Source organism: Cricetulus griseus, chromosome 3, assembly GCF_003668045.3.
Source record: "Cricetulus griseus strain 17A/GY chromosome 3, alternate assembly CriGri-PICRH-1.0, whole genome shotgun sequence".
Classification (NCBI taxonomy): domain Eukaryota; kingdom Metazoa; phylum Chordata; class Mammalia; order Rodentia; family Cricetidae; genus Cricetulus; species Cricetulus griseus.
Genome location: NC_048596.1, coordinates 169,202,458 through 169,219,358, shown reverse-complemented (window position 1 = coordinate 169,219,358; position 16,901 = coordinate 169,202,458). Strand labels below are relative to the sequence as shown.

Here is a 16,901-nt window from a genome sequence, read left to right as displayed (position 1 = left end):
AGGTCTACATCAGGAGACTGTCTGAATTTTCTGACAGACCTCCTTTGCCACCTTCTGTGTGGGTTGTGGTCAGGGTCTTTTCCGGTCCACAGTCCAGGGCCACTCTGGTCTACTCCAAGATGTTGGTCCCCAGATTGAAAAGTGAACATTAGATTGGGAAGGGCCTGCCTGTTAAAACTCGAAGGAGGAAGAAGCTCTACAATTGAGACTGGAAAGAAAACTCCAGAATATCATCAAGCTCTCTGTGCTAGACCCCAGCTAGGTACTAGTATAACACGAAAAGCATGGTATATAAGGAGTCAGTCACTTTAGGAAGTCGTTAGCTTTCTCCAAGTTTGTTGAAATGTTAGGGACCTTTCCTGGCTGTTCTCAAATCATTTCTCCAGTGCTGTGGTACTTACTTATCAATGAGACATTACAAAGCTCTATCTAATGTCAAAGAACTTACACTTCAAAATTTGAAGTCGCTAGAGACATTTAACTCTAGCATTCATTCCCATCATCAGTAATAAATATTAGTTCTTGGTGCTGAGCAAACACAAGCTATGAGTGAGGGAATTGGCATTAGAAACGTATTCTAAAGGATCTCACATAAACTGCATACTTAAGTAGTTACAGATAGTGTGATAATTCTGTATGGGAAATAAGCTCATGCAAGTAGAGGGTTTGAGAGGAGGGAAGGAAAATGGGACTATGTGCATGAGTACTAAGAATAGCTCTTCAACAATTGATTGTTAGTTTGGAGTGATGAAGAATTAGCATATGACATTATAAGTGAAAGACTATGCCTGAGCCACACGCCCATTGCCTGTGTTTAAGTATTGAATAGTAAGTACTTGGGGATCTTCCTTAGAAGGAAAAGATGAATTCCAGAGAAAAATATTTTAGTCTGGGTAAATGTAAATAGGGTTTCCAGAGATCCACTCAAACATTAGGTGTACTTGAAGGTGAAAGTATTTCAAAAATTTTTAAACACAAGCTGTCATATGTATGCAATGGATGGGCCTCTTTTTAAATTGCTCATTGGATCATTTTAATTTTTACCAATACTCTGTTATATAACAGAATTAAACATTAGAGGAAGGTTCTATTATTTTGGACCCTTGGTCTCATATAGAACAGATTGGCCTTGAACTTCTGTCCATTATTTTACTCTATTTGAGGCAATGTTGACCTAGCTGGCCTCAAATCTGCTATACAGATGAGGGTGGCCTTAAACTCTTGATGCCTGTTTCTATACCCTGAATTCTGAGATTATAGGCAGATGCCCCACAACTGCATTTGTGTACTGCTGGAGACTAGACACAGGGTTTAGTGTATTCCAGCTAACCACTCTCCAGCTCAGCTCCACCCAAAGGATTTGATTCTGTTTTTCTGCACAGGAGACTGGTCTGTGATTCTCTGACTCTAAGGAAGCAGTGGGGTAGGACTCACCATTGAGCCCTCTGGGTCTGGGGCTCAATTCTGTGCTGCCCTGACTGCAGGTGCATCTGACTAAGGAAGTAGTACACAGTGAGCTCCAGAGTGCCCAGTGTAGAATCTGGACAGAAAGGTCAGAGCCAAGTGGGAAAGAGACTTCCTGTTCAATGCTGAGCTACTGGACACTGTCCTTGAACAACAGGGAGCCTTTGAAGTACAGAACTGCCATGCTTAGATTTATGCATAACCATGATAACTGTCAAGGCAGAAGGATAGGTCAGTCTGTGTAGAGTGAGAGCAGAGGCAGGGAGACTGTGTGATTGACAATCAAAGTCACCTTTAATGAGATTGCTTCAAGTCTAACTGAGATTCATATCACCCATGGAGCTGTTTATTGCATACTTGCATATGAGAAAAGCAACGTGGTAGAAGAAATTGAATAAATTGTCTATTCCTAGAGCTGAGCCCCAGACAGAGGGTGAGGTGTTGAGTTCTAGCCACACTGCTTATTTAGTATAAAAAAATATCAAAAATGTAACCCATCATACAATGCTAGTCTTCACTTTTCTCATCGTCAAAATATTTTGATCCCTAGATCCCTGAAATAGAACTGAGTCTTACTGAGATAATTTTTTTAAAATTACTTAACAGTAGGGACTCTGGTTTAGATTTTTCTCAAGTTACTCTTCTATTGCTAGAAAGGTGAACAGGACCAAGGCAATGTATAAAAGAAAACATTTAACTGGAAATTTGCTTGCTTTTTCAGAGGGTGAGTCCATGACCATCCAGATAGCTAGCATCGTTCAGGCATGCCTGGGGCTGGAAGAGCATCTGAGATCTTAAATCTTGAGACAAAAATCCAAGACAGAAAGATGAGAAAAAAAAACCCAAGCATTCAAAAGGAAGAGCCTAGTGGGACCATTTTCACTCAAATCACCACAGGCCAACAGATCAAGCATTGTAGAGGTTAATAAAAGGATATTTGCTTCCTGACAGGAGTTCAAGACCACCTTGTATACCCTAGGAAGCCCCTGCCTACATGACCAACAGCAGCCAGATGCTAACAATTTGAACACACTAAGAGCATGGTTTCATCATTATAACTCTTTCTAACTAGCTGATCCATTATGATTCTAGTTTTGAAAGTCTTGCTCTGTGACCCAGGTGTCCTGAATCTCATGGCAATACTTCTGCATTTTCCACCACAGCCAGTTTTAACCACCTTTAACAGAAATCATTTTTAAAATCAGAGACAATGTATTACCCATATTTGATTTCTAATTGATATCTGTATTACAAACTTATCTTGAGGTTATGATAAGATATTCCAGCAAATGTAACCAAAGATATGATGGGCAGCAGGCCTTCCTGAGGGAAGGCATGGCAGCAGGAGACTGAGGTATTTTATCCACTGTAGAGAGGCAGGGATAGGTTAATGCTCATGTTTAGGTTTGTTTACCATATTGTTCAGTCCAGGACCCAAGACTGGAATAGAGCCACAAATGGTTAAGTTGGGCTTTTCCATTCCTATTAACCCAATTTAGAAAATTCCTTGTAGGCATGCTCAGAGTCTTATCTCCTGGATGATTCTGAATTCTAGTAAGGACAACATTAACTATCAAGTATCCAAACAACAGTCAATATAATATGTGGAGTGTTCATGCCTTAATATCAATACATTTGAGCATTACTTTCTAGATGAACATCTTGCACACATTCTCACGTGAACCACACAATGTGGATTCCACAGTGTTAATGTTACAAATGAGAATCTGGACACACAATGTTCAGTATCTAAGATCTAACATGAACATAATTTCAGAGCACATCTTCCTGCATCTGGATCCACTCCTCTTTCAACTATTTCCTGTGTGCCTGGAATATCTTGAGAAGAGTTAAGTTCACATACAGCAAGAAGAGTGGTTCTAATCTTAGTTGTAAATCATTGGATCTTATTCTTCACCCTGTTGTCCACTGTAATTATCTTTCTCCAATTTATGAGCTCAATTTATTGCTTCTTGATTATTCTGTAAGGCTATGACTTAAAGACTAGAAAGTAATGGTGACCCAGTTTCCATAGGCCACCTAAACTTAGATTCTCACATTCATGCCCTATAACTTTGCTTCTCTTTTTGGTAACTGGTTTCTTAGCTCTATGTTTTTTCCAGCTGCCTCCTAATTTCCATATTTTCACTCTTCATTGGTATGGTTTAAGACATGTGTCTGATGGAGAGATTCCTGCCTTTTCTGGATGGTCCAAGTTTCAAGGAGAGGACTTCATGTACAATCTATTTACTTGTGAAGAACTCACCAGGGACCTGGCAGCGAAAAAAGCCTTACTTACTGAAATATTATTTCAGCCTGCAATAAAAAATTGCCCTGTGTCTGTATGTGTTTGTCTGCACCTATATGTGTGGAGGAAATAGGTTGACATCAGCTGTATCCCACAGTCCTTTGCACAGGGTCTCTCTCTCTGAACATGGAGAACACTCACTGGGCTAGACTGATTGGCCAGTAAGTCACAAGAACTCCCATGATTCTGCCATCACAGCAGTGTTCTGACAGACACACAACATCACACTGAGAATTTTCCTCATTTGCTGGCGTTCTTCCTGCTTTCACAGTAGGCATTTGACTAAGGGATCAATCTCTACAGACTCTGAAACACCTTATTCAAAGTAGTAAATGTCACATTTTGGATATATTTCTGGATTCAATGAATTTCATATCTGATGGGAACTGTTCTGGGAGTCCCATTAACTAAAAGTATATTTTTCTTCCCAACAGGGGTTATTAAAATGAAATAGGTGAAACCAGGCAGTATGCTAGGTTATATTCATGGATCAGGCCTGATGATCAAGACACAGACTGCTCTTAACATGAATATTGTAGTCTCTGGACTCCCCAAGACCCTTAACATCTCAAACTGTTTTCACTTTTGATTTCATTGGATTGCATTTTGGGATCAAGTCCTTAACATTTTAAAATGTGTGGCCTAACTATTGGTCACAAACAACAGAATTAATTTAGGTTATCAGTTCTCAAACTGTCAGTATTGACACTTGAGGGTCAATGAAAGACATGTTCATAGGGGGTCGCATATCAGGTATACTACATAGCAGATATTCACTTTACAATTCATGACAATGGGAAAATTACAATTATGAATTAGCAGTGACATAATTTTATGGTTGGGGCACAACAACGTGAGGAACTGTATGAATGGGTCACAGCATTAGGAGATTGAAAACTGATGCTTTAGAATCTGTTTACAATTCAGACACACTACTTTACACTGAAGATGGCACTTCTAAACACTAATGAGTACATGAACCACGTGGAGATCTTGTCCTAATGCATGGCTGATGTCTCTGGATGGAAGCCTGAGAATCTAAATTTCTAACCAGCCCCTAGGAAGTCATATCAGGAAGGCTGGTATAAAGGCCATATTGAGGAGCAAAGAAACCTTAAGGTCTGATTATTAAGTGGGAAGAAATTCTCCAGATGGATCTCTTCCTATGAATCTTATCTTACAACCAAAGGACATTAACATTCTGCTTATGAATTTCATTACTTTAGTGACAATGAAGATGTTGTCAAGATTTATTAATTTATGTGTCTCTGTGAAAATAATTGTTCCTTCAGTAAAATTTCATTTTCACCTTTTCATTTGTAACACTAATTCTCATAGATTTAATACCAGGACTAAATGCAATGTGTGTTCAAAGCACTTAGCACTGAGTCTGCTACATACTAAATGCCAGTAATCACTTGCTGTAATCATGTCATTATGACTATGCTCATAAAGAAGTCCTGAACTTATAGAACAGACACTGACGATTTAGAAGATTTCAGAGCCTCCTTCACTATTCTATTTGTCTTCATTTTAGAACTTCTGGTGTTGCTTGAGAACTGATTGATATAATGTGGTTGTTTTACAGGTATTATTCTACCTTATCCTTATTCATTTTCATGTATTCTACAGAACTAAATTTATTGAATGCCTTGTACTAGAGAGTTGGTTTTTGTTCTTATTATTGTTTCCTTGGTATTGAATGAGACAAGGTATCACTATACAGCCCTGGCTGGTCAGGTGCTTCCTATGTGGCCCAGAGTGTCTTTGAATTTACAGTAATCCTCCTGTCTGAGCATCCCAAGGGTTATGATGAACGATGCTGCTCACTATGCCCAGCTTCTTCAATTCAAATCAACAATATAACAATATTTATTGGGTAGTTATGGGATTAAACCACATGGCACTCCTTTTGCTTGATTATTTATGAAGATAGAAATGGTAGTATCATGAAGTCCACATTTATGATTATGAATCCAGCACCCATTGTCTGTTTACACAAAAGGATATTTTCAAGACCATTTTTAGAGTTGACAGATAAAAACTTTCTTGACATCTGTCCAGATTTAGAGCAAACCAACTATCTTGGGTTGGATTAGTCCAGTGTGCTTATCCAACCATTTGATAGGTTGGTGGTCAACAAAGAAATGCAAGTCTCTGTTTTAATACATTTAGGTCATAGTAACAGAAACTTGATGAGGAAACCATATATACATTGGCTTTGGGAAAATGAGAAGATGGGAAGACATGCTCTAAGAATGTCTTTCCAGCAGCATTCTTATGCCCTCTCCTAGGCAGACAGGAGTGTAATGGATTATTCTTTCTGTCTGCCACCTGAGTTCTGCCTGCCACCACGTTAGGGCCCCAATTAACACACAGAGACTTAAATTATTTACAATGCTGCTGGCCAATGACTAGGATTTCTTATATGCTAGCTCAGTCTTAATTATTAACCATAACTACTAATCTATATATTTTATAAAGACTTACCTTATTGAGGATGCTTGCAACATGCATCCTCTCTTGTAGGCAACTCCGTCTCTACGACATTTTCCAGAATCCTCTTTCTCTCTCCTAGTTCAGCCTGTCTTGCTTCCCTATTGGCCAACAGTGTTTTATTCATCAACCAATCAGACAAACATATACACAGAAGGACTTCCCCCATCACAGGTGTCAGAAGCCAGCCTTGGCGACCCCATGCCTGGATAGACGCCAGAAAGTCTGGCATTCCACTCCCTTATCACAGGAGATTCTGGATACCTGCCTGAGAAGCAACTAACACCTATCCCCGCCCCCATTTCCTTAGTTAGTGCTTGAGATAAACACAGGAGATTCAGGATACCTGCCTGAGAACAATTAACTCATCCCTCCCCCCACCTCCTTTTTCTCTGCTCCTCCTTTCTCTTTAAAAAGCTCCTTGGTTTCAATAAAATTGGCCTTGACAATGGAATCTGCTTGGTCCCGCTCCTACTTTCTCGCCCATTATTTGCAGGCGTGATCCACCTCAGACCCACGAATTACTGGAGCCCCGCAGGCCAGGGCACACAGGAGCATAGGATGGAAAGATAAAGGGACTTCACATGAAGTGCTGCATTGGTGGAGCGGGAGACTGGATGCCAGACAGGAGGAAAGGACAGAAAGAAAAGAAAGGGACCATATGAGGGAAAAGGAGAAAGGCAAAAGAAATGGAATAGTTATTCTACAATGTTCAACTGGATGTTTGAACACTGCTCTCCTGCCAAAACCTTGAATCTGATATTAGAGAAAAATATTTAAAGCTTAAATATCCAGGACTTTAAACCTCATTTCATATGAATGGAAGCTGCTCTGTCAGAGCTCCAGGCATGTGATCAGCATCATCTGTTTCATTTTTCACACTTCACAGTTAAAACAGATCTGCCTTCTGTCATCTCATACCTGTACCTTCAGGACTCCTCCTCTGAGTCTCTGAGTAGGACAATGGTTTTATGTTCTTAGACTCCTACTACAGCTAACCATGTGACTTCTGCACAGTATGGTTGGGACATGATATTCCATGTGCCCATAATAATGAAATTATTAAATCTCATCACTTATTTTAAACCATTGTATTAGCACACAAATAAAACAGTAAAAGTTAGTCCAGACCAGAAATGTCAGCTGCAATTCAATGGTCAGAATGAGAGGTAGAGTAGTGAGTACCCAGAGCAAAGTGGCACAAAAAGATGTCTTAGCAAAGGTGGATGATTTCTGCCCTTATTTAGGAAGCAGAGGACAGCCTTGGATCTCTTTTGCCTTCTATTTTGGTAGAAGATTATTAGAGGCTGCCTTCTTTTCACAGCTTTTCTAGAGATAAAGTTTATAACCTAAGTCTTCATTTTCTGTAAAGTATGTGCCCAGTGTGTTAAGTGTGAGGTTGGTAAATAGAGCATGAACTCTACTTGCTGAACCCCATAAAAGGAAACCCAAACAATATCTTTGGTGCTGGAGTACCCTCATTTCTATACACCAGTGTCACTCTTGATAGCATGTGTCCTTAGTATCCATACTATCACTTGGCTTTGAGTCCAGTATCTGTGCTACTTTGCAATCTCTGTGTGCTTTTGAATCATTTTTGCAAATGTGAATTAATTGGGCCACATTGCTCACCACATGTAGCAGAAATATTGACTGAGGTTAATGGTATACATTAGATTGCACCTTGTATCATTTATTCCACAGGTTTTCAAAGTGTTTAATGGCATTCTAACAGAATGTTTTCAATGGTCTTGTTCCTCCTTTTCATCAGATTCTGAGTAATCTCAATTTCATGATAAAAGAACTTAGGGAATATATAATAGACTTGCTTTCTGTGCTTTGGAAATGGATGTACAATGGTCCTAAAGGGAAAATGCAGGGTGATCATGAAGAGTAAAAATTACTAGCTGTCTATGAGAACATGGGCTCGTCACCTTGGGGGCTCCCGTCCCCTGCAGGTGGCCGCTCCCGGAACTCTCATGGAAAAAAAAATAACAGCTCCTGGAATAACCACAGGATGTCCCAACGACCTCTGTGAAAAGTTCAAACGCCCCAGGTGTGTCCACATAGTTTAACTGATGAGTAAATGTGTAACTTTGGGCTTCCCCTATTTCCTCCCTAGTCCTCCCCCCTCCTTTGTGGTTTTTGTCTTTATGAGTAAATGTGTAACTTTGGGCTTCCCCTATTTCCTCCCTAGTCCCCCCCCTTTATGGTTTTTGCCTTTATAAGCTTGTCACAAGTTTGGGTCGGGGTGGAACTCCTCTGAGCCTCGACCCATGCTGGCTTGAGATCTCATTCAATTCCTTTTTCAATAAACTTCCTCGTGTGATTGCAGCAAGTCCGGTCTCGGTGCCTCACTGGGTGCGCGCTATTCCCGAGATTTGAGTGAGGGTCTCCCTTGGGGGGGGGTGTCTTACATTTGGGGGCTCGTCCGGGATTTGCGTGACCACCCAGGGGTCCTAGACCCACTTGGAGGTAAGAATTTTTCTTCTGTTGTGACTCTTTGTTTGTGGCCTGTTCAAAAATCTGGTGCCATCGCAGTTTTGTTTTCGCAGACGCTCTTTAGAGGCCGCTCTCCAGGAGGAGGAGCAGAGTGGACGGGGATAGACGTGTCCAGGTGTCCACCATTTGTTCGCCCTGGGAGACATCCCGGGAGGACAGGAGGAAGACCAGGGACGCCTGGTAGACCTCCACGGAAAAGGTCGGGAGATAAGTTTTCTCCTTGACGATCTGTGTCAAAGGGCCATTTCCCGGCCGTCTGATTCCTCTCAGAATTACTGGTCGACTCGAGGTCGACAGCTCGCTTTGCTTTCTTGTCTTTCTGTCGTGGTGATTGTTTTTATTGTGTGTGTAGTAGAGGTAGACATGGGACAGACTGTGACAACCCCACTAACACTGACCCTGGACCATTGGACGGACGTTAAGACTCGGGCTCATAATCTTTCTGTCGAGGTCAGAAAAGGACCTTGGTGGACTTTTTGTTCTTCCGAATGGCCAAGTTTCTGTGTAGGATGGCCTTCGGGGGGAACTTTTAATCTATCTATTATTTCCGCTGTCAAGCGAATTATTTTTCAGGCCAAAGGGGGACACCCTGATCAGGTTCTATACATTATCGTGTGGCAGGACCTAGTCCAAAACCCGCCACCCTGGATGAAACCTTGGACATTGGGAATAGGGACGGCTACGGTGGCCATGGCCGCACGGAAAGTGCCTCCTTCAGATTTTCCGGAGCCCGCTCCAACAGCTCCCCCGCGGATCTATCCTGAAATTGATGATGTCTCCCTCCTTGACCACCCTCCTCCCCCATATCCTCAACCCGTTCCTCATGCAGCCCCACAGGCCCCAACGGATTCCCGGACGGCCTCCGAAATAGGGCCAGCGGCCCGGACTCGAAGCCGCCGGGGACGCAGCCCAGAGGGATCTGGTGCAGGACCTGACTTACCATTACGGGCTTATGGACCTGCCCCAGCTCCAGGGGAATTAATCCCACTGCAGTATTGGCCGTTTTCGTCAGCCGATATGTACAACTGGAAACTAACCACCCCTCTTTTTCAGAGAACCCCTCAGGCTTGACAGGACTCCTCGAGTCCCTGATGTATTCTCATCAGCCCACTTGGGACGACTGTCAACAACTCTTGCAGGTTCTCTTTACGACTGAAGAAAGAGAGAGGATCCTTCTAGAGGCCAGAAAGAATGTTCCAGGACCAGATGGGACCCCCACCAATCTCCCTAATCTTATAGATGCCGCTTTCCCCTTGGTCCGCCCTGACTGGGATTACAACTCTGGTGAAGGTAGGGGGCGTCTCACGGTCTACCGCCAGGCTCTAGTGGCAGGTCTCAAGGGGGCCGCGCGGCGACCCACCATTTTGGCAAAGGTAAGAGAAATCTTACAGGGTCCAGTAGAGCCACCCTCTGTCTTCTTAGAACGACTGATGGAGGCATATAGAAGATATACTCCATTTGATCCCTCCTCGGAGGGACAGCAGGCGGCTGTAGCCATGGCTTTTATAGCACAGTTGGCCTCTGATATCAAGAAAAAGTTGCAGAGATTAGAGGGGCTCCAGGATTATACATTGCAGGATTTAGTAAAAGAGGCAGAGAAAGTGTATCACAAGAGAGAGACCGAGGAAGAAAAACAAGAAAGAAAAAAAAAAGGAGGCAGAAGAGAGGGAGAATCGGCGGGATCGCTGCCAGGAGAGGAATTTGACTAAGATTTTGGCCGCAGTAGTAGGCGGAGAAAGGTCAGAGAGAGGACAGTCAGGGTACCTGGGCAACAGGGCAAGAAGACTCCCGGGAGGATAGAGACTACAACTTGAAAAAGACCAATGTGCATACTGTAAAGAAAAAGGACACTGGGCTAGAGATTGCCCCCGAAAGAAACAAAAGGGCCCCAAGATGTTGGCCCTCAAGGAAGATTAGGGGAGTCGGGGTTCAGTTCCCCCTCCCCGAGCCTCGGGTAGCTCTCTCTGTGGAGGGGAACCCCGTTAATTTCTTAGTAGATATGGGGGCGGAACACTCAGTTTTGACTAAACCATTAGGACAATTAGGATCGAAAAAAACTCTGGTCATAGGAGCAACAGGGAGCAAACTTTACCCTTGGACAACCGAAAGAAGTTTAGAAATTGGAAAAAGCCAAGTAACTCACTCTTTCCTTGTGATTCCTGAGTGTCCTGCGCCCCTTCTGGGAAGGGACTTGTTGACCAAATTAAAGGCTCAGGTCCAGTTCACCCCGAAGGGACCACAAGTCACCTGGGGGGAAGCCCCTATAACATGCTTAGTTCTAAGTCTAGAAGAAGAATATCACCTCCTTGAACCCAAAACGGGGGTTTTGCTCCCTAAAGAATGGCTGACAGCTTTTCCAGAGGTTTGGGCAGAGCAGACTGAAATGGGACTGGCTAAACAAGTGCCACCCATGGTAGTAGAGTTAAAAGCGGCTGCCACCCCTGTCTCAGTCAGACAGTACCCCATGACGCAAGGGGCTAAAGAAGGCATTCGACCACATATCCAGAGACTGTTACAACAAGGTATACTGATTCCCTGCTGGTCCCCTTGGAATACTCCCCTCCTGCCGGTACGTAAGCCTGGAACCAATGATTATAGACCTGTCCAGGACTTGAGAGAAGTCAATAAACGAGTACAGGACATTCACCCAACCGTGCCCAACCCTTACAACTTACTGAGTTCCTTACCGCCTGAACGATCCTGGTACACCATTCTGGATTTGAAAGATGCCTTTTTCTGTCTCCGGTTACATCTGAATAGCCAACCCCTGTTCACTTTTGAGTGGCGAGATCCCGAAGGAGGACATACGGGTCAACTGACCTGGACTAGGTTGCCACAGGGGTTCAAAAATTCACCGACTCTTTTCGATGAAGGCTCCACCATGACCTTGCGCCCTTCAGGGCACGGAACCCCCAGATTTCTCTCTTGCAGTACGTAGATGATTTACTGCTCGTAGCCTCAACCCAGGAACTGTGCCTGGATGGGACCAGAAAGCTCCTAAAGGAATTGGGTGAGTTGGGGTACTGGGTGTCTGCCAAGAAAGCCCAGTTATGCCGCTCGGAGGTGACCTACCTAGGATACACCCTCCGAGAAGGGAAGAGGTGGCTCACTGAAGCACGGAAAAAGACTGTGATGCAGATCCCGACCCCCACCACTCTGAGACAAGTACGTGAGTTTTTGGGAACTGAGGTTTTTGTAGACTCTGGATACCAGGGTTCGCCACGCTGGCGGCCCCTCTGTACCCACTCACTAAAGAAAAAGTCCCATTCACCTGGACGGAGGAGCACCAAAGGGCCTTCGATAAAATAAAGACTTCCCTGCTCACAGCTCCCTAGTTGACCCTGCCAGATCTGACTAAGACTTTCACTCTATATGTTGATGAGCGGGCTGTAGTGGCCCGTGGAGTTCTGACTCAGACCCTGGGGCCCTGGAATCGGCCGGTGGCCTACCTATCTAAAAAGCTAGACCCCGTCGCCAGCAGGTGACCCTCTTGCTTGAAAGCCATTGCTAAGTAGCCTTACTTGTAAAAGACGCTGATAAGCTTACCCTGGGTCAGCATGTGACTGTAATCACTCCCCATGCTTTAGAAAGTATTGTGCGGCAGCCTCCCGACCGCTGGATGACAAATGCCCGGATGACACATTACCAGAGCTTGTTGTTAAATGATCAGATAACCTTCGCTCCTCCTGCTATTCTCAACCCAGCCACCCTGCTCCCCGAAGCAGAGGACTCTACCCCAGTGCTCCGATGCATTGATGTCCTGGATGAAGAAACTGGGACCAGGAAAGACCTGACCGACCAACCTTGGCCGAGTGTGCCTAACTGGTATACGGACAGCAGCAGTTTTGTGGTAGAAGGTAAAAGAAGGGCTGGAGCAGAGGTGGTGGACGGAAAGCAGGTAATTTGGGCTAGCAGTCTCCCAGAAGGAACCTCCGCTCAAAAAGCTGAGCTCCTGGCATTGACTCAAGCTCTGCGTCTGGCAGAAGGTAAGGCTATCAACATTTACACCGACAGCCGTTATGCCTTCGCCACGGCTCACATTCATGGAGCCATCTACAGACAGAGGGGCTTACTCACCTCAGCAGGAAGAGATGTTAAAAACAAAGAAGAAATCCTGGCCCTCCTAGAAGCCATACATCTTCCACAAAAATTAGCCATCGTCCACTGCCTGGGACACCAGAAGGGGACTGACCAAGTCACAAAGGGGAACCAGATGGCTGATCTAACAGCAAAGCAAGCTGCCCAGGGAGCGGTAGTGCTGGGGGAAGAAACTGGAACCCCACCAGAACCCCCACAAGCCAGCTTCATCCATCCCAGCTTCATCTATCCCTATAAAGATTATGATTTAATCGAAGATATGACCCGTGCAGGAAAAGCTCAGATGTTCAGTTTCGGTGGATTGGCAAAAACCAAGGATGGACGAATCATTCTGCCCTCTAAAGAAGGACAAGACTGTGTGAGGCGAATACACCAGCTGACTCATCTTGGAAACAAAAAACTTAAGCAATTAATCAAAGGTTCTAAATATTATGTTCTAGGATTAAATACAATAATAAAAGAGGTAATAGAGTCATGTCAAGCCTGCACCTTGACCAATGCTGCCCGATCGTTCAAAGAACCCGGAAAAAGAATGAGGGGAGATCGGCCAGGAATTTATTGGGAGGTAGACTTCACTGAAATTAAGCCAGGAAAATATGGTAATAAGTACCTTCTAGTTTTTATAGACACTTTTTCAGGATGGGTGGAAGCCTTTCCCACGAAGTCTGAAACTGCTCAAATGGTAACCAAGAAGATACTGGAAGAAATCCTGCCCCGGTTTGGGATCCCCAAGGTAATTGGCTCAGACAACGGGCCGGCTTTTGTTGCCCAGGTAAGTCAGGAGTTGGCCACCCAACTGGGGACTAATTGGAAATTACATTGTGCTTACAGACCCCAGAGCTCAGGACAGGCAGAAAGAATGAATAGAACCCTAAAAGAGACCCTTACTAAATTGGCTATTGAGACCGGCGGCAAAGACTGGGTGACCCTCCTCCCCTTTGCGCTCCTTAGGGTCCGAAACACACCTGGACGTTTCGGCCTTACCCCTTACGAAATTCTACATGGGGGACTGCCCCCCTTGACTGAGTCAGGCGGGATATTGGATCCTTGCACTGACTCTCCCTCCTCCTCTGCTCTATTTACCCACTTAAAGTCCTTAGAAGTTGTCAAAACACAGATCTGGGATCAGATCAAAGAAGCCTACACTCCAGGGACCACCGAGGTGCCCCACCGATTCCAGGTCGGAGACTCAGTCTTGGTCAGACGACATCGCGCTGGCACGCTTGATCCTCGGTGGAAAGGACCCTATCTAGTGCTGTTGACTACTCCCACAGCAGTAAAGGTAGACAGGATTGCTGCCTGGATCCACGCTTCCCACATAAAAAAGGTACCCAGTCAAAATGAAAACAACCGCGAAAATAATTGGACAGTGGCAGCCAGTGACAATCCTCTTAAGCTGCGCCTTCACCGTAGCCCCAACCTTGGGGAATAACCCTCATGTTCCCCAAAAATTGACATGGGAAGTGCTTAATGAAGAAGGCGACATTGTGTGGTCAAAAACTGCAGTGCACCCCCCCTTGGACTTGGTGGCCTGATCTTGCACCTGATATCTGTAAGTTAGCTGCCGGTTCCCTGGCCTGGGATCTTTCTAATTATCACAATTTAGATAAACCACCCCCGGAGGAACAATGTGTCCCTCATGGTATAGGGAGCACATTGGGATGTTCCGGACAATTTTTTCGAGCCAACCTCCAGGCAGCAGACTTCTACGTCTGCCCCGGGCAGGGACATAACAGAGAAATGAAGAGACAATGTGGGGGGGGCATCAGGTTATTTCTGTGGTAAATGGGGATGTGAGACCACAGGAGAAGCCTACTAGAATCCCTCCTCCTCCTGGGATCTGATTATAGTAAAAAAGGGTCGTAAGCCGGAAGAGCCAGAAAAAGGAGAGAGAGACACATCTAAATATCGGACTTAAAAGACTAGATGTGCTCCTGGGGCCTCGGGTGGCCCTCAGGGGCCATGCAAAGGCAGCTATTGCAACCCTCTGAATATTAGTTTCACAGCACGGGGAAAACAAGATCGCCAATGGGTAAAAGGCAACTGCTGGGGGTGGAGAGTCTATACTGGAACGGGAGACCCTGGGTTCATTTTCGCTATCAGGATAAAAATAGAAAGTCCGCCCGCACGACCCGTAGGCCCCAGTCCGGCGCTTGATAACCCCCTACCCAGGCCTGAGAGACTTCCTAGTCTCACCCCATCACCAAAGGCCTCTTCCAGCTCTACTCCAATCACATCCTCCCTCCCCCCTATGAGAACCTAGGATCGCCTGTTCAATCGGCTCAATAGTGTGTTCGCTGTTTTAAACCACACAAACCCCACTGCTACCCAATCTTGCTGGCTGTGCTTTGCTTCTAATCCCCCTTATTATGAAGGAATAGCTCAAATGCAGAGCTATAATGTTACTTCTGACCATTCACATTGCCCCTGGGGGAGCCAACAGAAGCTGACCCTTTCACCGGTATCAGGCACTGGACTATGCATAGGCAAAGTGCCTACCAGACACCAGCCCCTCTGTAACATAACTATTGACACCCTGACAGATGGCCAAAATCATTATCTAGTACCCGCCCCAGATACTTGGTGGGCCTGTGGCACCGGCCTGACCCCCTGCTTGCATACTTCACTTTTTAACAGTACTAGGGACTTTTGTATTTTGGTCCAGCTGGTGCCTATGGTCATTTATCATGATGATAGTTCATTTATAGATGAATTTGATGACTGTACTCGTTACAAGAGGGAACCTGTTACCCTGACCTTAGCTGTCTTGTTAGGACTAGGAGTAGCAGCAGGGGTTGGAACTGGAGTAGCTGCCCTCGTCCAACAACTGTACTACTATAATGAGCTTAGAGCGGCTATGGATGCAGACCTGGGAGCGTTGGAGCAGTCCATAACTAAACGAGAAGAGTCATTAACTTCACTGTTAGAGGTAGTGCTGCAAAACAGAAGGGGATTAGACCTGCTTTTTCTTAAAGAGGGAGGGCTCTGTGCTGCCTTAAAGGAAGAATGTTGCTTTTATGTAGATCATTCGGGTGTCATCAGGGACTCCATGGCAAAGCTTAGAGAAAGGCTAGAAAACAGGAAAAAAGAAAGAGAAGCATACCAAGGATGGTATGAAAATTGGTTTAATCGGTCACCTTGGTACTCTACTCTGGTCTCCACCTTGGCCGGGCCTTTAATCATTTTGATGCTGATCCTAGCCTTCGGGCCGTGTATTCTCAATAGGCTGGTGACATTTATAAAAGAAAGAATAAGTGCTGTCCAGGTAATGGTCTTAAGACAGCAGTACCAGATACTACAAGAAACTGAGGGATCGCTCTAAGATTAGAGCTATTTACAAGAAGAAGTGGGGAATGAAGAGTAAAAATTACTAGCTGTCTATAAGAACATGGGCTCGTCACCTTGGGGGTGGCCGCTCCCGGAACTCTCATGGAAAAAAAAAAAAAAAACAGCTCCTGGAATAACCACAGGATGTCCCAACGACCTCTGTGAAAAGTTCAAACGCCCCAGGTGTGTCCACATAGTTTAACTGATGAGTAAATGTGTAACTTTGGGCTTCCCCTATTTCCTCCCTAGTCCCCCCCCCTCCTTTATGGTTTTTGCCTTTATAAGCTTGTCACAAGTTTGGGTCGGGGTGGAACTCCTCTGAGCCTCGACCCCAGCATGCTGGTTTGAGATCTCATTCAATTCCTTTTTCAATAAACTTCCTCGTGTGATTGCAGCAAGTCCGGTCTCGGTGCCTCACTGGGTGCGCACTATTCCCGAGATTTGAGTGAGGGTCTCCCTTCGGGGGGTCTTACAATCATAACAAATAAGAAGGTGGAGATGCCTGTTCCTCACACACGTAATCTCATAACGGGGCATGAGGTTAGAAATGGCCTGGATTAGAGACCAAACTGGGCTGCTGTGTAATTCACGGTTCTCTAAAGACACAGAGCTGAAAGAATGAATAGACACATACAAGTATACAAGGGATTGATTGGAGTGTCTTACAGGCTGTGGTCTGACTATTCCAACAATGGCTGTCTCCAAT

The 16,901-nt window shown here is 44.8% G+C and overlaps 1 protein-coding gene across 1 annotated transcript; it reads left to right on the top strand.

The window, feature by feature from the left end:
* The first annotated feature begins 9,133 nt into the window (after nt 1-9,133).
* On the top strand, nt 9,134-14,300 carry LOC113834687. Its single transcript, XM_027406108.2, is given in 7 exon segments — nt 9,134-9,797; nt 9,800-10,413; nt 10,415-10,702; nt 10,704-11,640; nt 11,643-11,954; nt 11,957-12,277; nt 12,280-14,300. Coding segments are annotated over 7 exon segments (5,157 nt in total).
* The last annotated feature ends 2,601 nt before the right edge of the window (nt 14,301-16,901 follow it).